General features: G+C 48.7%; 1 protein-coding gene across 1 annotated transcript in view; it reads right to left on the bottom strand.

The window, feature by feature from the left end:
- Nucleotides 1-17,721, bottom strand: part of AATF (apoptosis antagonizing transcription factor) — a 45,135-nt gene that overhangs the window by 18,499 nt on the left and 8,915 nt on the right. The window contains exons 5-11 of the mRNA XM_021524847.4: nt 13,387-13,501; nt 12,901-13,105; nt 12,068-12,226; nt 11,247-11,330; nt 4,112-4,179; nt 2,891-2,971; nt 110-181 (exon numbers count right to left, since the gene is read on the bottom strand). Of these exons, the coding sequence (XP_021380522.2) occupies nt 110-181; nt 2,891-2,971; nt 4,112-4,179; nt 11,247-11,330; nt 12,068-12,226; nt 12,901-13,105; nt 13,387-13,501 (784 nt within the window). The remainder of the gene's footprint in view (nt 1-109; nt 182-2,890; nt 2,972-4,111; nt 4,180-11,246; nt 11,331-12,067; nt 12,227-12,900; nt 13,106-13,386; nt 13,502-17,721) is intronic.

Raw genomic sequence — 17,721 nt, forward strand, 5'->3', positions numbered from 1 at the left:
ACAAATGGGGAGCTGATAAGAAGGAATGGAGAGGGTGACAGGCTGAAGAACAGGTCAATACCACGCTGTCATGGAGCCATTTGAGAACCATAATGAATCTCTTACTCACCTGGCATCATCATTCATTGTGCAGAGGTCAATGGGTGCCATGAAGCTCACCAGCTTGCTGTGGACATGGAACCTGGGGAGAGCAGCAGGCAGCACTCAGGAGCTGCTCCCAGGAGGAAATGCTGCTGGCCTGGGCAGCAGCAGCTCCCAGAGGAAAAGCAGGGCTCCCCTGGGGGCTGATCCCTAAGCAGGCACCAGCTGGAGCTGGAAATTCCCCTCCCCTCTGAGAACAGCAACGAGCAGCTGAACAGTGAATGAGGGGCAGCAAATCCTCTCTCATGCCAGCCAGGGACAGCACAGCAGCATCCACAAACTGAGAGCCCCGGACAGACAAACTGCCCCTCCCTGCCAGCCCTCCCATCAGACCTGCTCCAGCATCCCTCTGTCCCCCTCCTGCCCTGCTCTGGGCTCTGCAGAGCCCTGAGGGACACCAAAATCCACCCTGGAGCCATTTCCAGAGCTGGGAATCTCACCCTGAGTGACCTGCACATGGAGCATGAGAAAACCAGGGCAGAAGGAGACAGGAAAAGGGTGTGCAGAGATGGGATGGGGCACGTTCTCATCACCAAAGCATTGCTGCCAGCTGTCCTGCACCTCCAGAGAGAGGATCCCCATCCCATTTGCCACCCTGGGCAGGAGCCTGAAGGGATTTCATGATTTATAGTCAAGGACCTGACATAAAATTTAACAGGGTAGTGAGAAGCTCTGAATGAGCAGGTTTCAAACCCAGTGTCCGAGGGCAGGGGATTCCAAACCCAGGCATTCGTCCTACCCCAGCCTGAGGGGTTCCCTCCAGGCTGCTGCTATGCACAGAGCTTGACAAACAGCAGCAGAAGGAGCCACCAGCACTGGCCCAGGATCCCCTTTCCACTCTGTCACCTCTGCACCCCTTTTGTTTGCTGTGCAGGAGCCCTCCCTGGGGGCTGCTGAGCTCCCAGCCCATCTCACAGGGGCATCTGCAGCCTTTGTCCCTGGCACTGGGAGGAGCTGCCCTGCTGGGATGCTGCAAGGCTGGAGCCAGGAGCAGCCACAAACCACAGCTCACACACAGCCTGGGCTCTGCAGCAGCCCCGTGGGCACAGGCAGGGCAGGGGCACAGCCTGGCACGGGCTCGTGGCCACGCAGCTCCAGCCTGTTTGCCTACAGCTGCCTGCTTTGGGAAAAGCCCAGTCCAAAAAGACACCCCACACTGCAGCAGCACAGCTCAGAAAACACTGACTGTGCAGACATCCCTCCTCCATGGCTACCTCCACCAGGTTAACAAAGTCTGAGTTTTGGATGAACTTATTTCCCCTCTTAACACTCAAATTTCCCTCGTGTCAGTGGAAGACTGACTGCCTCTGGAAGCACCTGAAGATCTTCAGCCCCTCAATAAACCAGCACATGCACCCAAACAGGCTCTAATATTGAAGCTTTGCTAAAAAGGAAGAATTAAGGAGACAGATGAAACTTGGTATTAAATACTTGTCTCTCCAGGATCAAAAAGTCATGAAAGCAAATGTAAGCACTGCTGTCCCAATTTTAGAGAAGGAGAGAGGGTCAGGGATCTCCAAGTCTCTCACAGGAAGCACCAACTATTTAAAAACCCATTTGGGCTCTACTGCCCTATTCTGAAAAATGCAGGAGCTTAACTGCACCTCAATCCCCAGTACAGACAGTGAAACTTTCTCCCTTTTATTGTTATTTTCCTTGCAGGATCAGCACAACTTTTAGTTAGAGGAGCAAAAAGAGGCAGCTAAGATGTAAGAGGCAGCTGGCTGGGGGGAGAGCTGCTCCCCCCAGGACTGCTGGAGGCACAGACTGCACCCAAGGAGAGATTCCCCATTATTCCTGGAGCTTTACGAGGCTGCCTCAGTTGTGTGATGTTGTCAGGAGTTTTGACTGAATCCTGAATATATCCAATTATGTGTGATGCTGACAGAAAAGAATATTGATAGTCAATAATTATAGGCTTTTCAGGCCAACAAAGTAGCTCTTCCCTCTTTCAATAAATTATCTTATGACATCTATCTTAAAAAATGCTATGCCAGGCCAGACCCAGACTGACTCCACTGACTTTCTATCAGATGCCATCTAAACTCAGGATTTATGGTTTACTCACAAAGGATGGTTAATGTGCTGGATTTTTCAGGAAGCAGAGCAGCTTCTCAGCATCCTCCCTCCTCCACCACAAATCATGCTGATCTCAGGGAGACTCGGAGAGCTGCTCTGCAGAGGGGAAACACCTCCTGCTCTCCAGGCTGCTGCCCTTCCCACGTGGGAGATTCTCCCACTGAGCTCAACCCAAATGAGTGATGCAGGAGGGAAATGATTCAGACATGAAGGGAGCTGTGATGTCAGTTAGCAGCAAAGAGAGATTTGACACCAAATTCCAGCTGGCACTCGGCAAGAAATAGAGATTTACCTGAGGCATTTCTGCACATCTTCCCTTGGAGGTGCTGCCACGCCTCAGTCAGGAAATACAAATTGCACAAGAGGGGTTTGTTGGCTCTCTCTGGAAGTCCCAGCCCCACATGGCTCAGGGACATGGGAGCACCTTTCTCTGGTGTTTCCCCAGACCCTGACTGGGGCAATGCTCCCAGGCTGCATCCACCAAGCTTTTATTCCAGGCTCCAGGAACATCAGCATTCCCCAGTGACTGCCCAGAGCAAGAAATGCCCTCAAAGTCACAAATCAGCCAAGATTCCCCAAAGCCAACTGGGGTAAAACACACCTAGGGCTGTCAGATTTCTTTTTTTCCCCCCAAAATCAGGATTAGTGTGTACTTGGAGGTGTCACTCACCGGATTCTCCTTCCTTTGCTGGCTTTTCTGTCCACTTTCTTCTTTATTTTGCTCCGTAACTTCTGGATGGCCAGCCACTGCCTGGGGATGCAGAACAACAGGAACACAACTTCAGAGCCACTGAACACTCCCAGAAACACTCTCTGATCCCCAGCTGTATTAAAAGCTCCACTTCTCAACCAAAACTTCCTCAAGTCAAAGAAGTTTCCAGCAGGGAAAAACTTCTCCTGGTTATAAATATTTTTTTTAACTGAAACGAGCGTCATCTCACCTGATTTATACAATGAAAACTCGACATCAGGGAAAAAATCTAACAAAATCCAATTACTGCAATCTTAATATAATCTTAATTACTGTAATCTATTTTATTGTAAAGTCAGATAAATGTACAATGCAATCACCACTTAAATGTAATTTTGTCTGTATCGTGTTAAATCATAGTGAATAGCTTTCCATAATATTCCAGACGTACACAAAATAAATCTGACACATTGCACTAAAATCTGGGTGGTATTTTACATGGAGAAAAGTTGTTTCACCATCACAACATTTCCTGATGCATTTTCTTCCCCTCCCTATAAACGACTCCCCCAAAATTGTTTCAGGAAGAGCCAAACTCCAGCTTTCTCAGCTTTCCTTGGCTTTTACACTTTCCTGAATTAGAGCCTTGGCTATTTCAATGTACACTGCTCAGGAAGTGGCATTTGGAAGATTCTTTACTTTCTAACTCTAGAATTAAACAGAGAAATAAGAGCTTCCCTGCATGGAATTATATTTAACTTTTGCACGCAGGGAGCATTCCCTGATATTGTTTTAATTGTACAGAATCCTTTCTTACAGGAGGGATACACAGGAATTGCTTTAACTGATGTCAGAAGGTTTACTCTTCTAAAATTACATCAAAAGCAGAGTTAATAAAGAGTCAAAGCCAAATTTCAGCAGTGGGCAGCCAGTTTTTGTGCCACTTAGTGCTGCAGGAAGCACTGAGAGACAGAAATACCTGGCTCAAACCTTTCCCATGGGGAAACATCTCCAGAGGATCACACACCAAAAAAGCCAGATTGGGTGATCCAGGAGTCTGCTGGAGAGGATGAGCTTCCCTCCTGATGCCATCATGCCTTTTTGCAGATGAGCTCAGCATTCTGCCCTCTGCAAGGAGCTGTGTGAAGGGCACAGGGCACAGTGCAGGGCTGGGAAGGGACGTGCCAGGCACCCACTCACCTGCCCATGGCCACCTGGTCGTTGGGGTCCAGGGAGGCGGTTTTGCGCTCGATCAGCTCTCGCAGGAGCTGCAGGGAAAGACAAAAAGCCCACCTGAAATAAGCACAGTTGTTGTGCAGCCAGCTGCCACAGCTCTAACAGGGACAGGAGTGCAGGGAAAGCTCAGCCCCACAGGGCAGGGGAACTGAAACAACTCCCAAGCAGAAGCTGGGCAGCAACGCTCGCTCGGAGAATGGCACAGCAAAATCCTTTTTACAGCTACAGCAGGAATGCTCAGGCAGCCTTTTCTATTTCTTTTTGTGTCCTGAGGGCTGGGGTTTGTCCTCTTTGCTTCCTGCAGCCAAAGGATGTTATCAACAGCCTTTTTGGATCCTTGAGTGTGCTGTGTGTTTATCACCACTCACTGCAAACCCTGCCTGCTGTGCCGTGGGTATTGGCCAAGGAGCAGAAATAAACCCTCCAAAACTGAGGGGAACAAACTGCTTCATGGACACCTACAATTCAGCAGCTCAGAAACACCTGAAACAGAACCAGAATCCAGGCAAGTCCAGGCAAGAAAGGATGCAGGATGCTTTTCCTCCACCCTGCACTTTCCTGTCCTTCGAGGCATACACCACATTACCAGAAAAAAAGAGTGATTCAAACATAATTAAAAGCCTGCCACTACTTTTTTTTTTTTTTTACTTGTTTATTTTTGGAAATTATTACTGCAGCAATTACATTTAAAAATTCCAGGAGCCAGGCCACTGGTTTATTATCACTAGAAAACAGCAAGCTACTTCTCTGCCCTGTTTATCTGATTGATTCCCAACATCTTTCTGGCACACAATCTATCAGTTTATCTCTGCCACTTCATCACAGTCACTTCTGGCAGCTAAATACAAGATCCAAATCCAGTGTTACACAGACATACGACACAGTAAAACCTGTGTAGCACTGCCACTCTGCAAACAGCTGCCCTTCAGGCTAAGCAGAAATGGGATCTTGCTTCCCAGTCAATATTCTGTCAAAAGCAAGGTGGGAGGGAGGCTTGGAGCAGCAGCCACAAGTGGTGCAGAGAGGTGAGGGTGGTTTCCTCCTGCTCCAGCAGGCAGGGGTGTGTGCTGCCTCCCCTGATCTTGTCCCTGGCACGAGGCACAGAGCAGATGTCACACACGGCCACCCTGTGCTCCCGGGAACCAGCAGCAGGACATTTCCTGATTTCCTGCAGGGCTTGGCTCCTCCTGCTGGCCCACAAATCCAGACTGCAACACCCAGGAGTGCCCCAGGATCTGTGCCCACACTGCTGAGACAACGAGGGGCAGGGCTGGATGGGATCTTGGGCAGGAATTCCTGGCTGGCAGGGTGGGGATGCCCTGGCACAGGGTGCCCAGAGCAGTTGTGGCTGCCCCTGGATCCCTGAAGTGTCCAAGGACAGGGCTGGGAGCAGCCTGGGACAGTGGAAGGTGTCCCTGGCTGTGATGGGGTGGAACAAGATGAGCCTTAAGGTGCCTTCCAACCTAAACCATTCCACGATTCCAAGATGTATTTTTGGGGCTGGTTCTTAGCCCTTAACCAGTTCTGTGGACCTTGGGGCTGACAAGGCCTTGCAGTGCCCCAAATGTTCTTCCAGTGCAGTGTCAGCTGGGGGACTGGGGGCACTGCCTGGGACAGAAGAGCACGGCAAAGATGAGGGAGAAGTGAGAGAGGAAAAAAAAAAAAAAAAAAAAAAAAAAAAAAAAAAAAAGCAGGAGCAAGGGGGAAATTAGGAAATGGAAGTAAAAGCTGTGAAGCATCTTGTTACATCTAAATAGCAAAAGTCTCCGAGCTGAGGTTATAAATCATGCTAACAATGGTTACTAAAATAAAAGTGGATGTAGCCAGAGGCTACCACTGAAAAAGTCAGCCCAGGCCTGCCTGGCTGCCTTTGGTCTTTAAGGATTTGATTAGTTTTCTGCTTTCTGGTTCAGAGTCTTGCATCCAGCCCGTGCTCCAGAGCCAGCCAGGGCTTGGGATACAGAGTGAATGATAAATTCATTTACTGAATAAAGCAACACTGTTTTCCCAGCACAAGACTTAAACCACTTCCCAAACAGTAATATTTCATTAAGCCTGGCGATTCTGCTTAAAATTTATTAGTCAAAACAGAAAACTCTCATCAGACCCCATATATTCCATTAGGAGTGATATATGGTGTCTCCCAATGCCTAATTATTAACTAGGAAGTGTGAGTAAATCACCATCAGCGTTAAGCCCTGATGTGTGAAGACAGAGTTAGGCAATTCCAGCATCAAAAGGCTTTGATTTGAAACAGATCCTGCTTTGCTTTCCCTGCTTCACCTCTTCCCTTGGCTTGCAGACCCCCAGCCCAGTGTCCCAGGGCACTGAGGGAAGCACAGCCCATCCCACAGCTCAGCCCCCGGGGCTGTGCTCCTGCCCACGGCTGGGACAGGACAAACCACGGGGCAGAGGGAAGCTGTCCCTGCCAGCCCAGTGCCCCTTGGCAGGGAGTGCTGCTGTTTGCCAGGAGAGCTCCTGCAGAACCCAAAAGCTGTCCTGACACTGTGGATGTTCTCTGTTCAGGCAGAGAGAAAAAGAGAAAGATTTCTGCCAGGCTAAGTCAGGGAAAAAGTCCTAGAAGAATGTAAACAATCTATTATATTGTTTATAGATATGTTTTACCACACTGACCTAAGCCCAGTGCACCAATCAAGTGCAATGTTTTTACTTTAAGACCAATGGAATTAATGTTCACGATGTTCTCTATAAAAGAGAGAGGTGCTTTTGAACAAAGATAATTTTTATCTGCTAAAGATGGAGTCTCATAATTCCCGTCCCTGCCTCAACAGTGACACTGCCACCAGAGCCAAGACCCCTGAAGCACAGAGGGGCTCCCACAGAATTCCCCACAGAATTCTCCTCTGTGCCACCCCGGGGTGCACACCAAGGCCACTGGGCACAAGCAGAGACAGGGAAATGCCACCAGGGTGCTGCTCCAGGGTAACACAGACTCATTTCTCATTTGAGAGGTCAATTTTCATTTTAGAGGTTAGGTCTCATTTTCATGCACTATCTATCAGTGTTTCTAATCCTACACTCGCTGACCTTTCTGATTTGCAGACCCCTATGAATTTCCAGTTGAGACAAAGAGCTAAGGAGAGCTGAAATCAGCCTCGTGACAAAAGGCTCGCTCTTCTTAGACCTTACAGAGCAAATCAAATTTAAAAAGAAGCACATCTATAGATCCCCTGTCAAGCTCCCACTCATGTAGCCATGTAACAACACTTGGATTTCTACCAACACCAGAGAAAATTTAAGTTTGCAGCTCAAATATTATTTTAAATCCCCTTTGAAATGCTTTTTAAAAACTTAATTTTTATATTTAGTAAAATGCCAGTGGAAATCACTGGGCAGTTTCTTTTTAAAGCCCATTTTATTCAAATTCAGGTTTGTCTAAGATGCACAGATTTGCCTATTTTCGAAGAACCCATTAAGAGAAGCTCCAAATCAAGCTTTAAAATGTGTTATTAACCATCTACCCAGCCATTTGAAAGATACATGCCTGTGATAAGAGTATTGTATTGCCATTAACCTGTGGGATGGTTCGAGACATCTCTTATTCACACAAAACTCTAAATGCATCTAATTAAAGCCACAAGATCAGCTGTCCATATTAATCACTCAGCGGTTTAATTAAGGTAAACCAGCTTGTCACAAAGCCAGGCTTCTCTATTCTTCACCATTATTGACTTTTAATAGTTCTCTGGATTGGAAATTCCTTGTTTGGGGCATGACCAAATTCCTGGGAGAGGACACCACACTGTGGGCCAGGAGACTGCTGGAGACATGAGGGGAAATCTCCCCATCAGCCAGGTTTTCCAAAGGGGCACACAGGGGGCTTTAAGGACACTGACCTGGGGGTAAATCCCAGCTGTGGGGGGATGAGAACCCTCCTGGAAGGTTTTGGGTGATTCTGGAGTGTCACAAAATGCCCAAACCAGCGGAGGAGAGAGCAGGAGAGCAGAGGAAAAAAGGGATTATGGATATTCCCAATTCTCCTTAGGCATACCTGCTGCCAGAAGTGATGAACATTTGTTCTGGGAAGAGCTGCTACCAGTGGAACACTTAGCATATGAACACTAACCTAATTCCTGTTGGAAATAAACCAATTTCCACTCTCTCCTTTACCAGAGGAGTATTTCAACCTAACAATAAAATCTCCACTGTAGCATGTCAGAGCAGCAGCTCCCTGGTAGCAGGCTGGAATTTTAAGTCTTAATGCTGCAATATCAGCTGTAATGAATTCTACGTAAATATGACTTCTAAAAATAAAAATCCTTTTTCTTCCCTAAAAGCCACGTATGAAGGAGAATTTAAAGGAAAAGGAAACGGGCTCCAGCCTCTCACTGCTGCCAGTAATGAGGAGCCTTCTGAAACGCTTTAACTATTCCCACCCAAATAAAAATATTTCACTGCATTACTCAGCTCAGCTTTCCATCACCATCCAATATGGGTCATCACAATAAAAATTGTAACTGCTTATAAAACAAGTGAAGAATAGGAGAAAAGGCAAATTGGGATGAACAGGCAGAAGAGAGTTAAATCCTGAATCATCACAAAATTCCACCAGACCTACCTGCTGAATTCTACTTAATATTAAGACCTGGACAAGAAAATTGTTTTTCCAGAAGAAAAACAGATTAATTAAAGAGCTTTTTATTATAATGTATAATAAAACAGTGTAACTACCTATTCTGTTATCATTAACTTGTGCACATTCATCAAATCTGGTTCATTTTTACTTGCCTAATTTCACAGTGACACATAGAGGAAGCTGCTTTCCAGTGCTGTTCTTTACCTGAATGTTTACCTTCTAAGCAGCAATCAGAATAAATTCACAACTCTAAAATGTTATTTAGAGGAGTGCATACGATCCCCAGGAAAGGCTGGATGTAGAATTAAAGAGGAAGGAAGAGGCAGGTGCTGAAATGCAGGCTACAATCAGCATTATGCATGGGGGTCAGAGGTGGGGAGCACCCTCAGCTCGCTGCTGCTGGCTCCTGGAGGAGCAGCTCCCTTCCCAGGTTTTATTTCCGTGCCCACGTGCAATCCCACACACACAAAGCACTGCTCAGCTATGACCCAGGGAAAGCAGAGCTATTCAGGGCCTTGTCAGCTCCATTGTGCTGCGCCCTCCCTGCTCTCAATGCAATGTTCAGCTCCAGCTCAGCGCCCTGACAAATAAAGGAAAGCACTTTATGAATCCAATTTAATTGGGAGGTGACAGAAAACACAGAGCCATTTTCCTCAGCCTCATCCCTGAAGTGGCTCCAGTCTCTGCCAAACCCCACCGAGCACGGGACACAAACTGGGGTGACTCCACAAACACTGGGAGCTGTATGGATCCCCTCTGCCAGGCAGCACCCTGGGGATGGAGGAGAGGGGAAGGGTGGAAAGGAGGGAGAGGAGGAGGGAGAGGGATCAAAAAAAGCCCAGCAAGAGAGGAAAATGGATGTGCAGCTGCCTGGCTGCTCAGCAGATGTCCGTGTGTGATGTACGAGGCCGGCAGAGGCTGTTGGAGCTGCTGCCAAGGACTGGCAAGTGATTAAAGCCTGCACCAGCCTCAGCTCTGCATTTCCAGGCCATGGGGTGCCCACAGTGGCACCCATGCCCGGCTGTGCTGCCAGATGTTGTGGCTGGTGCTGCTCCTGCAGCTGGAGCAGCAGGGAAGGCAGTCTGCAGCGCTGGCCTCCGGAGGGGTCGCGCCGAGCCCCCGTCACCCTGTCACCCATCCTTCACCTCTGCCCGGGCCTCAAACTGCTCCAATTTGCTGCCACTTCCCTCTTGGGAAATGGCCAAGATACAGCTGTGCCTGGCAGACCCATTTGTTTTACTCAGGTGATTCTCTTCCCTCAATGACCTCTATTAGTTTAAGTTTTAATTTAGATTAACCCCAGCACCCCAATTAACCAGTGAGGGGAGAAGCTAAGCTGGGCCTGCTCATATTTCTGAAATCACAATTTAGCACAGTTACAGTTATTAGAGGGAAAGATGGGGACACTCATCCATTGCTGTTTTCTTTTAAAGAGTTTAACATTTCATGGCCAAGAAACACCTTCTCTGCGCACTTCCTTGGGCTGTCAACCTCAGCTGTTTCTCCACTCCATGATTTTGTAACACCAACTTTACTTCTTCTGTGTTCTTAGGGTCCAATTTGCCCCAAAGCTCAGCTTCTGGACCCTAAACTCCACCTCAGCAGTATTTAAACAGATTTATCTTTATTAAGATTTATCTTCAATCCCTGTTGCCAACAGGACACAGGCCCTCTCCCATCATCACTGGGAGCCTGGCACCCTCACATGGCACCAGCTCTCTCCTACTCCCCTAGCACTTTACTGGCCACTCTAGTAACTATTCCGATTTTAAAAACTGTATTTCCAGTGATATAATGATATTTGTTTAGTTCTGAAGTTCAGGCTCTGTGTGGATCATCAAAGCAGGCAGAGGTTTCCACACACTGGGAAGAGCTTACTGTGACATATTCCTGAGGATGTGACAACTCCAGTTTTCATAAAGCTGGCACTGTCTTCATTAAATGAACTACAAACACAGTGTTTCCCTGCACTCAGTGCAGATTCCTTGCTTCTAAGAATTTTGCAAATAAAAGGAATTAACTGGCCTGGATCCAAGCTGGCCCAATTCCAAGAGAAGTGCTGGAGCAGCCCAGGAGCTCTCCCATCCAGCAGGTAAATGAGATGATTTAGGCTGAGACAAGAGCACCTTTCAGTGCTCCTGAGGATCTCCTGGCATTGTTTTTCCTACGGGGACTCTGTCCACAGAGAACAGAGAGGATTCAGAGCCTTTTCTCCTGTGCTGCTCCCCAGGCAGAGCAACAGGCACAGCTCCTGCAGCCCTGACACGCTCCAGCACCAGCAGCAAGTTCACATCCACAGGGCAACTTCAAACTCACACAGCCCTAGAGCAAAATCTGAGAGCAGAGTGCCCTGAGGGACCTGCAGAGATTTGGGGTGTTAAAACAGGAAACTGAGTTTTACAGGTAAAGAGAAATACGGAGCACAGAACCAAGTGCATTTTCTCTGTAAGTATCAAAACCCAACTGGAGCTGTAATTGCAACACACATTTACCATCCCCTACCTGGTGGTAGAAGTCATCATCATCAAATATCTCCTCATCGATGTCCTTCAGGTGCCTGTTGGAGTCTGAGGGGGGCAGGACTTCCTGCAAGCATCAAGAAAATACTGAGAGCTCATATGTGCACATTTCTGCCCCTAACTCCAGAGACATCCAGCAGCAGCTTGTAAACACACTTGATGATGTGGAGGAATGGGGAAAAGCTCCCAACATAACCAGCTTTTAAGGACCAGGAATACATTTAAAGGCAAGGCAGAAATGCTGCCAATGCCAAAATAGATTTATGATGCCTTTACTGGGAAATAAATAGGACTGTGAAAAGTCTTTCTGGCTAAATGCTACAGATATTTTTTATGTAATGGCAAAAATACATCTTGCAAGTCCAGTAATTCTACCTGATCTCTCAGAATTGAGTATTTATTCATTCTTAAATACTAAATTAATAAAGGGCTTACTACTAACATATTCTGGAGGTTATATGCAGTATGATTTTTAAAGGGACTTTCTGGGTTAAAGACTCTAAACTCCAGAGCGAAAGCCAAGTTTTGCTGCCGCTACCTCAAAAATCAGATTTAGTGAGCAGCACAGGAGGGGCTCAAGGAAAACCTCCTTTTCTCCTGTCAGGCACTTGGATAGGAGATAATGCAAGCATCACAAAACTTGGGATTTAAATGTTTTTCCTGAGCCATTACACCGCAGGAATCAAGAATCAGCCACCTCCTCCTCCACCCATCTCCCAAACAAGCGCAACACCTGCCGAAGGCTGGGCTGAGGGCTCAGCAGAGTTTCCCAGGATGAGTCAGAGAAATAAAACCCCTCCTTACCGAGCTGTCGGGCTGCGGGGCCGGGGCAGGCTGCTGCTCCTGCTTGCCCAGCACGGTGTAGAGGGAGCGGCGGGTCTGGGTGCGCCGCAGCAGCCGCTCCCTGTCCAGCAGGACGTGATCGATCTGCGCCAGCACCGAGCGCTCCAAGGCTCCGAAGCCCTGCAGGGCACCACCAGTGTCAGATCACACACACAGCCTCTCCTCAGGCACCACCAGGCCCCTCTCTATCTTCCCATGGCACTGCAGAAACAGCTCCAGCAGCAGGAGGGGGTCTGCGGCTCGTCGCAGGGATTTCTGCGAGGATTTTTTATTTGTTTCTCCCTCGCTCTCTCTCCCCAACCTGAGGCAAGTTGATGCCTGGCTTAATAAAATGCCTTTGCTGTTCTGGTTCAGATTAACTTCTCCTTGATTAATACCGACTCAGAGATGTGAGGAGAGCCCGGATCTCTGGGTGAAATGATTACCCATTGTATTAAAGCCTACACTTCATGGAGGGGGAGAGCCTCAGAGGGCCCTGCTTCTGGGTGGAACCACAAACAGCTCCTGCAGCAGCAGAGTGACATTTTCCCAGAGATTATTTGCTGCTGGAGATTGGCTGTGATGGGATGTCTGGTTGGCAAAACACTGTCCCAGGTTTCTCCCAGCCCCGTCCAAGCTTGGACACTGCCAGGGATGGGGCAGGCACAGCTGCTCTGAGCACCCTGTGTCAGGGCACTCATAGAGAAGAATTTATTCCCTCTACCCCACCCAAATTTCCCCTTTTTCAGTATGGACTTGTTCCCCAGATCCCTGCTCCACGAGAGCCATGTCAGCACACACAAACCAGGCCTTGCCTTCCCCATCTTGCCAGTTGCCAGCTTGGTCTTGTCGTGCCACTTCTGCAGGGTGCTGTTCCTGTAGGTCCTGAAGTCCTTGTAGCGCTTGGCTATGAACTCAGGGTACTCCTCAAACTTCAGCTTCCGTTTGGGGAGGCTCCTCCTCTTCTCCTGAGCCTTCTCCACTGGCTCCTCATCGCTGCTGCTCAGGATTTCATCCTCACTGGAACAAAAGCACTCAGGATAAACACCCTGTCCCTCCCTAAGGCAAAGTGGGAGTCCTTGCTGGCCCCTCCACACTGATATTTTTGTTAAAGCCCCATGATTTAGTCCCTGCTCCACTACAGGAATATTCCAAATCAGACTTCCCAGAAGGAATTCAAATAACAAAGTGTCTGCCACCCAGACACAGCAGCAGGGTGAGGGTGGTCAGGAAGGCTGGGCATTGTCCTGTTTGCTGGACACCAAAGGGTTCAGGAAGTTCTCATCTCTTTTTGCATTTACCTCTCAGTTTTTGCTTGCTTTCCATCCACCAGATGCCTCGTGCCTGGGTACTGATAAAGCAGCTCATCCTGAAGCTCCACCAGCACTTTCAGCAAGGCCTCCAGAGTTTTACAACCTGCAGAGCAAGAGACACAAGTGATGAGATCTGATCTATGGGGGGAACTTTAAACCATGGCCTGGCCAGTTTAATGAGGGGACTCTGATCAGAAGAGCAGAGCCAGAGATTCTCAGGAAGAGAGAAAGGGAAGAAAAGATGGGGTGGAGGGGTGTAAATTGATCAATACACGGTGTGAATGTGATTTTTACTGGCATGAGCAGCTGCACCCCAGGGTGTTCACACACAGATCCTGAAGGGAGATGTGATGCTGTGCAAAGGCTTTTGCAGCTGGCAGTTTTCCTGTATCCATGCAGTGCCTGTTGCAATGGCTGCGGGTTCTCCAAGGACACACAGCTCCAGCTGACTGTGGGACAGGTTAACTGCACACTGCCACAGCACCTGCTCTTCGAAAATAGTTCTTCTGTGGCAACCAACAAGCCTCCCTGCAGAATTCTCAGAGAGAGAACAAGTGTCTGCCCAGGCCCACACAAACTGTCCCTCTGCACATCCATCACAGGGCCAGCTCTCCCAGGTGAAACACTTGGCACAGCCCCACCCCAAACCTAAACTGACTTACTCTGGCTGGCAGAGCACGTGGGTTTGCATGGAGAGCAGGAGCTGGGACCTTCCCCCGAGCTTCCCCTGGTGCCTCCTCTGCCACGGAGCCAGTGGGGCTGCTCTGTTAGCTCCCCAGCCTCCCTTTGTACGTGGCACAAAAAGAACAGGGAGAACTTTTCCCTGCTCCATTTTTTTTTTTCCTTATTTCTGCTTTTCAGTGGGGGACACAGAGATCATGGGTAGAGTGAACAGCAAATCTTCCTCAGGCAGACAGAGGCAGAAATCAGTCCAGACACTCAGAGGTCTCAATCTCCTGTGTGTTCCAACTGTGATATTGCTCAGTTGTCACCACCTTCAGATAAATTATGGCCTGACCTCAGTAACAGCAGTGTCAAGGAGAAGATGCTTTAAGATTTCTGTTGCAGATCAGCTGTTGGACTTGCCCTCCCTGAGCCCATGGTTCATTATAGATACACTCTGACAACTCCTCTATATAAACCTATTAACGGATTAGGTTTGCTGCACTTGTAAATCAGACGTGTGTGAGCATCAAAACAATTCCACCAGACAAACAGACAAAAGCCCTTAAAAATGCATTTGTTGTAGGTGTCTGCAGCTAAAGCATCACTTGCAGGAACCAAGTGCCCCCACCCTAGCCTGAGTGCACAGCTTACACCAGCAAAATCCTTCCCACTGCCTGCAACACAGGCAAATGTCCCCAGAGCTTCCCAAACTGTTTATTTTCTCCCTGCTGCCTCTCCTCCAGCAGCAGTGCTAATGCACCCCAGGCAGCTTTGATCCTGGCAATTACAACTGGAGTAGCACTCCAGCCCTTCTGGGGTATAGCAGGGCCGTGGTGAGCAGGCAAGGAAATAAAGACAGGCTCAAGCTGCTCCAGGCTATGAGATACAGAGCCCAGCAGAAGTGGGGATGGGGAGCAATTTTATTTGGAGTGAAGGGGCTGGAGAGGGCAGGGAAGACAATGACCGTGTGTCTAACCAGGTGGGAGGGCTAATTATTCCAGGCAGTGGCTTCATCACGAGCCTCTTACAGCTGGGTAATTTCCCTGTTCTCAGTTCTCATGTATTTAATAGCATTATTGGATGGCATTCTCACTTCTACCGTTGGCTGCTTAAGTGTGCTGCAAACTCAACTTCAGAAGCCAAGTGTCACCCTCCTCTGCTCTCCTCCCATCCAGCCCTGCCCTACCCAGCTCACATTTCATTCCAGAAGGGGCTGCTTTCCCCCAGCCTCCTCTTCATCTCCTCTTCCCTCTGAAGCCCCTTTACACCACCTGCTTTGGGGCAGAGTCTGGCCCCATTTGTGAATGAAGGCAACACAAACCCAAACTGCTCCATGGATGCAAACTGGGTCACTTTGAAAGGAGGCTGGACACTGACTGACCCTCCTACCCCCAGCAGGATTTTTGTAATGCTGCTCCTTGTCTGAAACCAGCACACAACAAACCTGGCTGCAATATAACCTCCAGCTCAGGTGGGATTCAGAGTGCCTGAGGTGAGACACTACCTTGGAAGAGTCACTTTCAAGAGTCCACAGGAGCCCCTTCATTTCGTGTCCAGGAGGGAAAAAGTTGTTCCAGACCCACCCAGGATGCTGGGAGCCAGCACCAGGAAATCAGTATGCCTCAATACTCCTCTTCTGTCCTACTTTCATCCAGGATGGAAGCAGCCCTGGAGTACTTAGCTCCATTCAGGGATAGCACTGCCATGGATCCCAGTGCCAGAACACCCACCAGAGATGGGTCCTGCTGCTCTCAAACCACCCAAAAGCAATTCTGTCAGTGCCAGGGGGTGTGGACACACTGGAGTGGGGCTGTGGCTGCAGGGACTGATCCCAGAGCTGCCCCGTGGGGATGGGCTGCCAGGGGGCTGCTGTGCTCATCCACGCTCCAAGGCAGCATTCCCACGGCTTCCCACACAGGAAAAGCCCTGCTCTCCCTTCTGACCTCTGAAAATGGGGGCTCATTTCAACCTCCCAAGCATGCACGGACACTGAATCCATGGGAAAACTCTTCCCAGGATGGACCAGCAGGAACCACCACCTACCCAGCACACAGCTCCACTCCAGAACCCCTGCCAGCTCTGGAAATTGAGGAGTTTTCCCCCTCAATTCAACCTGGGGCTCTGGCATCACAGGAATACCAGAGGCATGCAGTGCTTTCCATTCTCCCTGCCCCTGCACAGGGGAAGCACTCACACAGGACAGCTGCAGCAATGCTGGGATGAGGGGATGCAGAGCAAAAGCTGAGCTGGGAGCGCTCTCCTACCCCCATGGACACCCCCAGGGACCCCCCATGGCCCCACCAGGCAAATCACAAGAGGAGAGGAGCCCACCCTCTGCTCTGAATGGCTGCACACGAGCAGGATCTCCACCCGGTTAGCACTGGGATGGAGAGGGGGAATCCTCCCTCCTTTCCAGGGCTGTGGGACAGGAGTTAAACTCCAGGTCAAAATGGCCCTCGACGAGCTGGCCTCGGAACAATGCTCCCCATTCACAGCCAGCAGCCAGCCACTTGCACTCGTCATCCCCAGCAATTAATCCCCCACCAAACACGTTTGATTAAATCTTTTCAAGCAAATCCTTTGCTTTGCTTTTGTTAGTTCACTTCTTGTCAACATCTATTAAAATATGCCTTTAATTCTCCCACAATCTTAAAAAACACCGATTCCACTGTCTTCAACTTTAATCAACTGTATGGCCGGCATTTTTCATTTCATAATAATGTGCTGTTTGGAATTCAAGAGGCAGACTCAACATCAATCATTCGGCAAGAATTTTTCCACTGCAATAAATATGCAAATGAGGAAAGCCAGTCAGTCGTATTTCAGGCCCGACTTGCTAGTGTTTTAAAAAAGACACAAATTTATTAATTGCCGTTGGCCAGCGGAATCCTATTACTTTGGGCATTGATTACAAAGCTGTGTGAGTGATTATTGTGCAACTCGCAGGCTATCCAGGCATGAGGAAAAATTATTAAAGCAAGGCAGAGATTATCAACTCGGAATAACAATAAGCCTTAACATTTTAGGCCTCTAACTTCTTCAACAAAGAATTATGCCACAGCTCCAGTGTATCATAATTCTGAAGCCTGTCAGTATTACTTTTGGAGCTTGCTCTCTATTCCCAACAGCAGGACGACGTTCCCAGCCAGGAAAAGGAGGGGGAATTCCTCCAGGTGTCACATCTCAGACATGGGGCTGTGGACAGGAGCCTGGATGGAATTCCCAGTGTGGAAGGAACCTCAGCAGGAACAACGTGGGGCAGGCAGGATGCCAGCAGCTCCAGCCTGAGCATCCCGGGATCCCAAAGCCACATGGCACAGAAATAAAGAAATAATTCTGTTGGACAGGCCTCAGACAGGAGCTCCAAGAGCCAGCCCAGACTCAGTGTTAGGCTAAAGGTGATTTTTCACAGGTGGTGTGGTTACACTCCCATTTCTCACAGACTTCAGTGCAAAGCACAGGGAAAGCTGTCCAAATTTAGGAAATTCCCATAACAAGGAGTTTGGAAAATTTTGCCAAATGATAGGAGGAAAAGGGCTGACTTTGCTGCTGACAGCAAAGGTCTGCTCCACACCCAAGCCCAGTTTGCTAGTTCCACTGGAATGCAAATGATGCAAGAGCCTTTGGAGAGAGCAAAATTGTATTCCCTGGGCACAA

Source organism: Lonchura striata, chromosome 19 (assembly GCF_050655825.1).
Source record: "Lonchura striata isolate lonStrDom1 chromosome 19, ASM5065582v1, whole genome shotgun sequence".
Classification (NCBI taxonomy): Eukaryota; Metazoa; Chordata; class Aves; order Passeriformes; family Estrildidae; genus Lonchura; species Lonchura striata.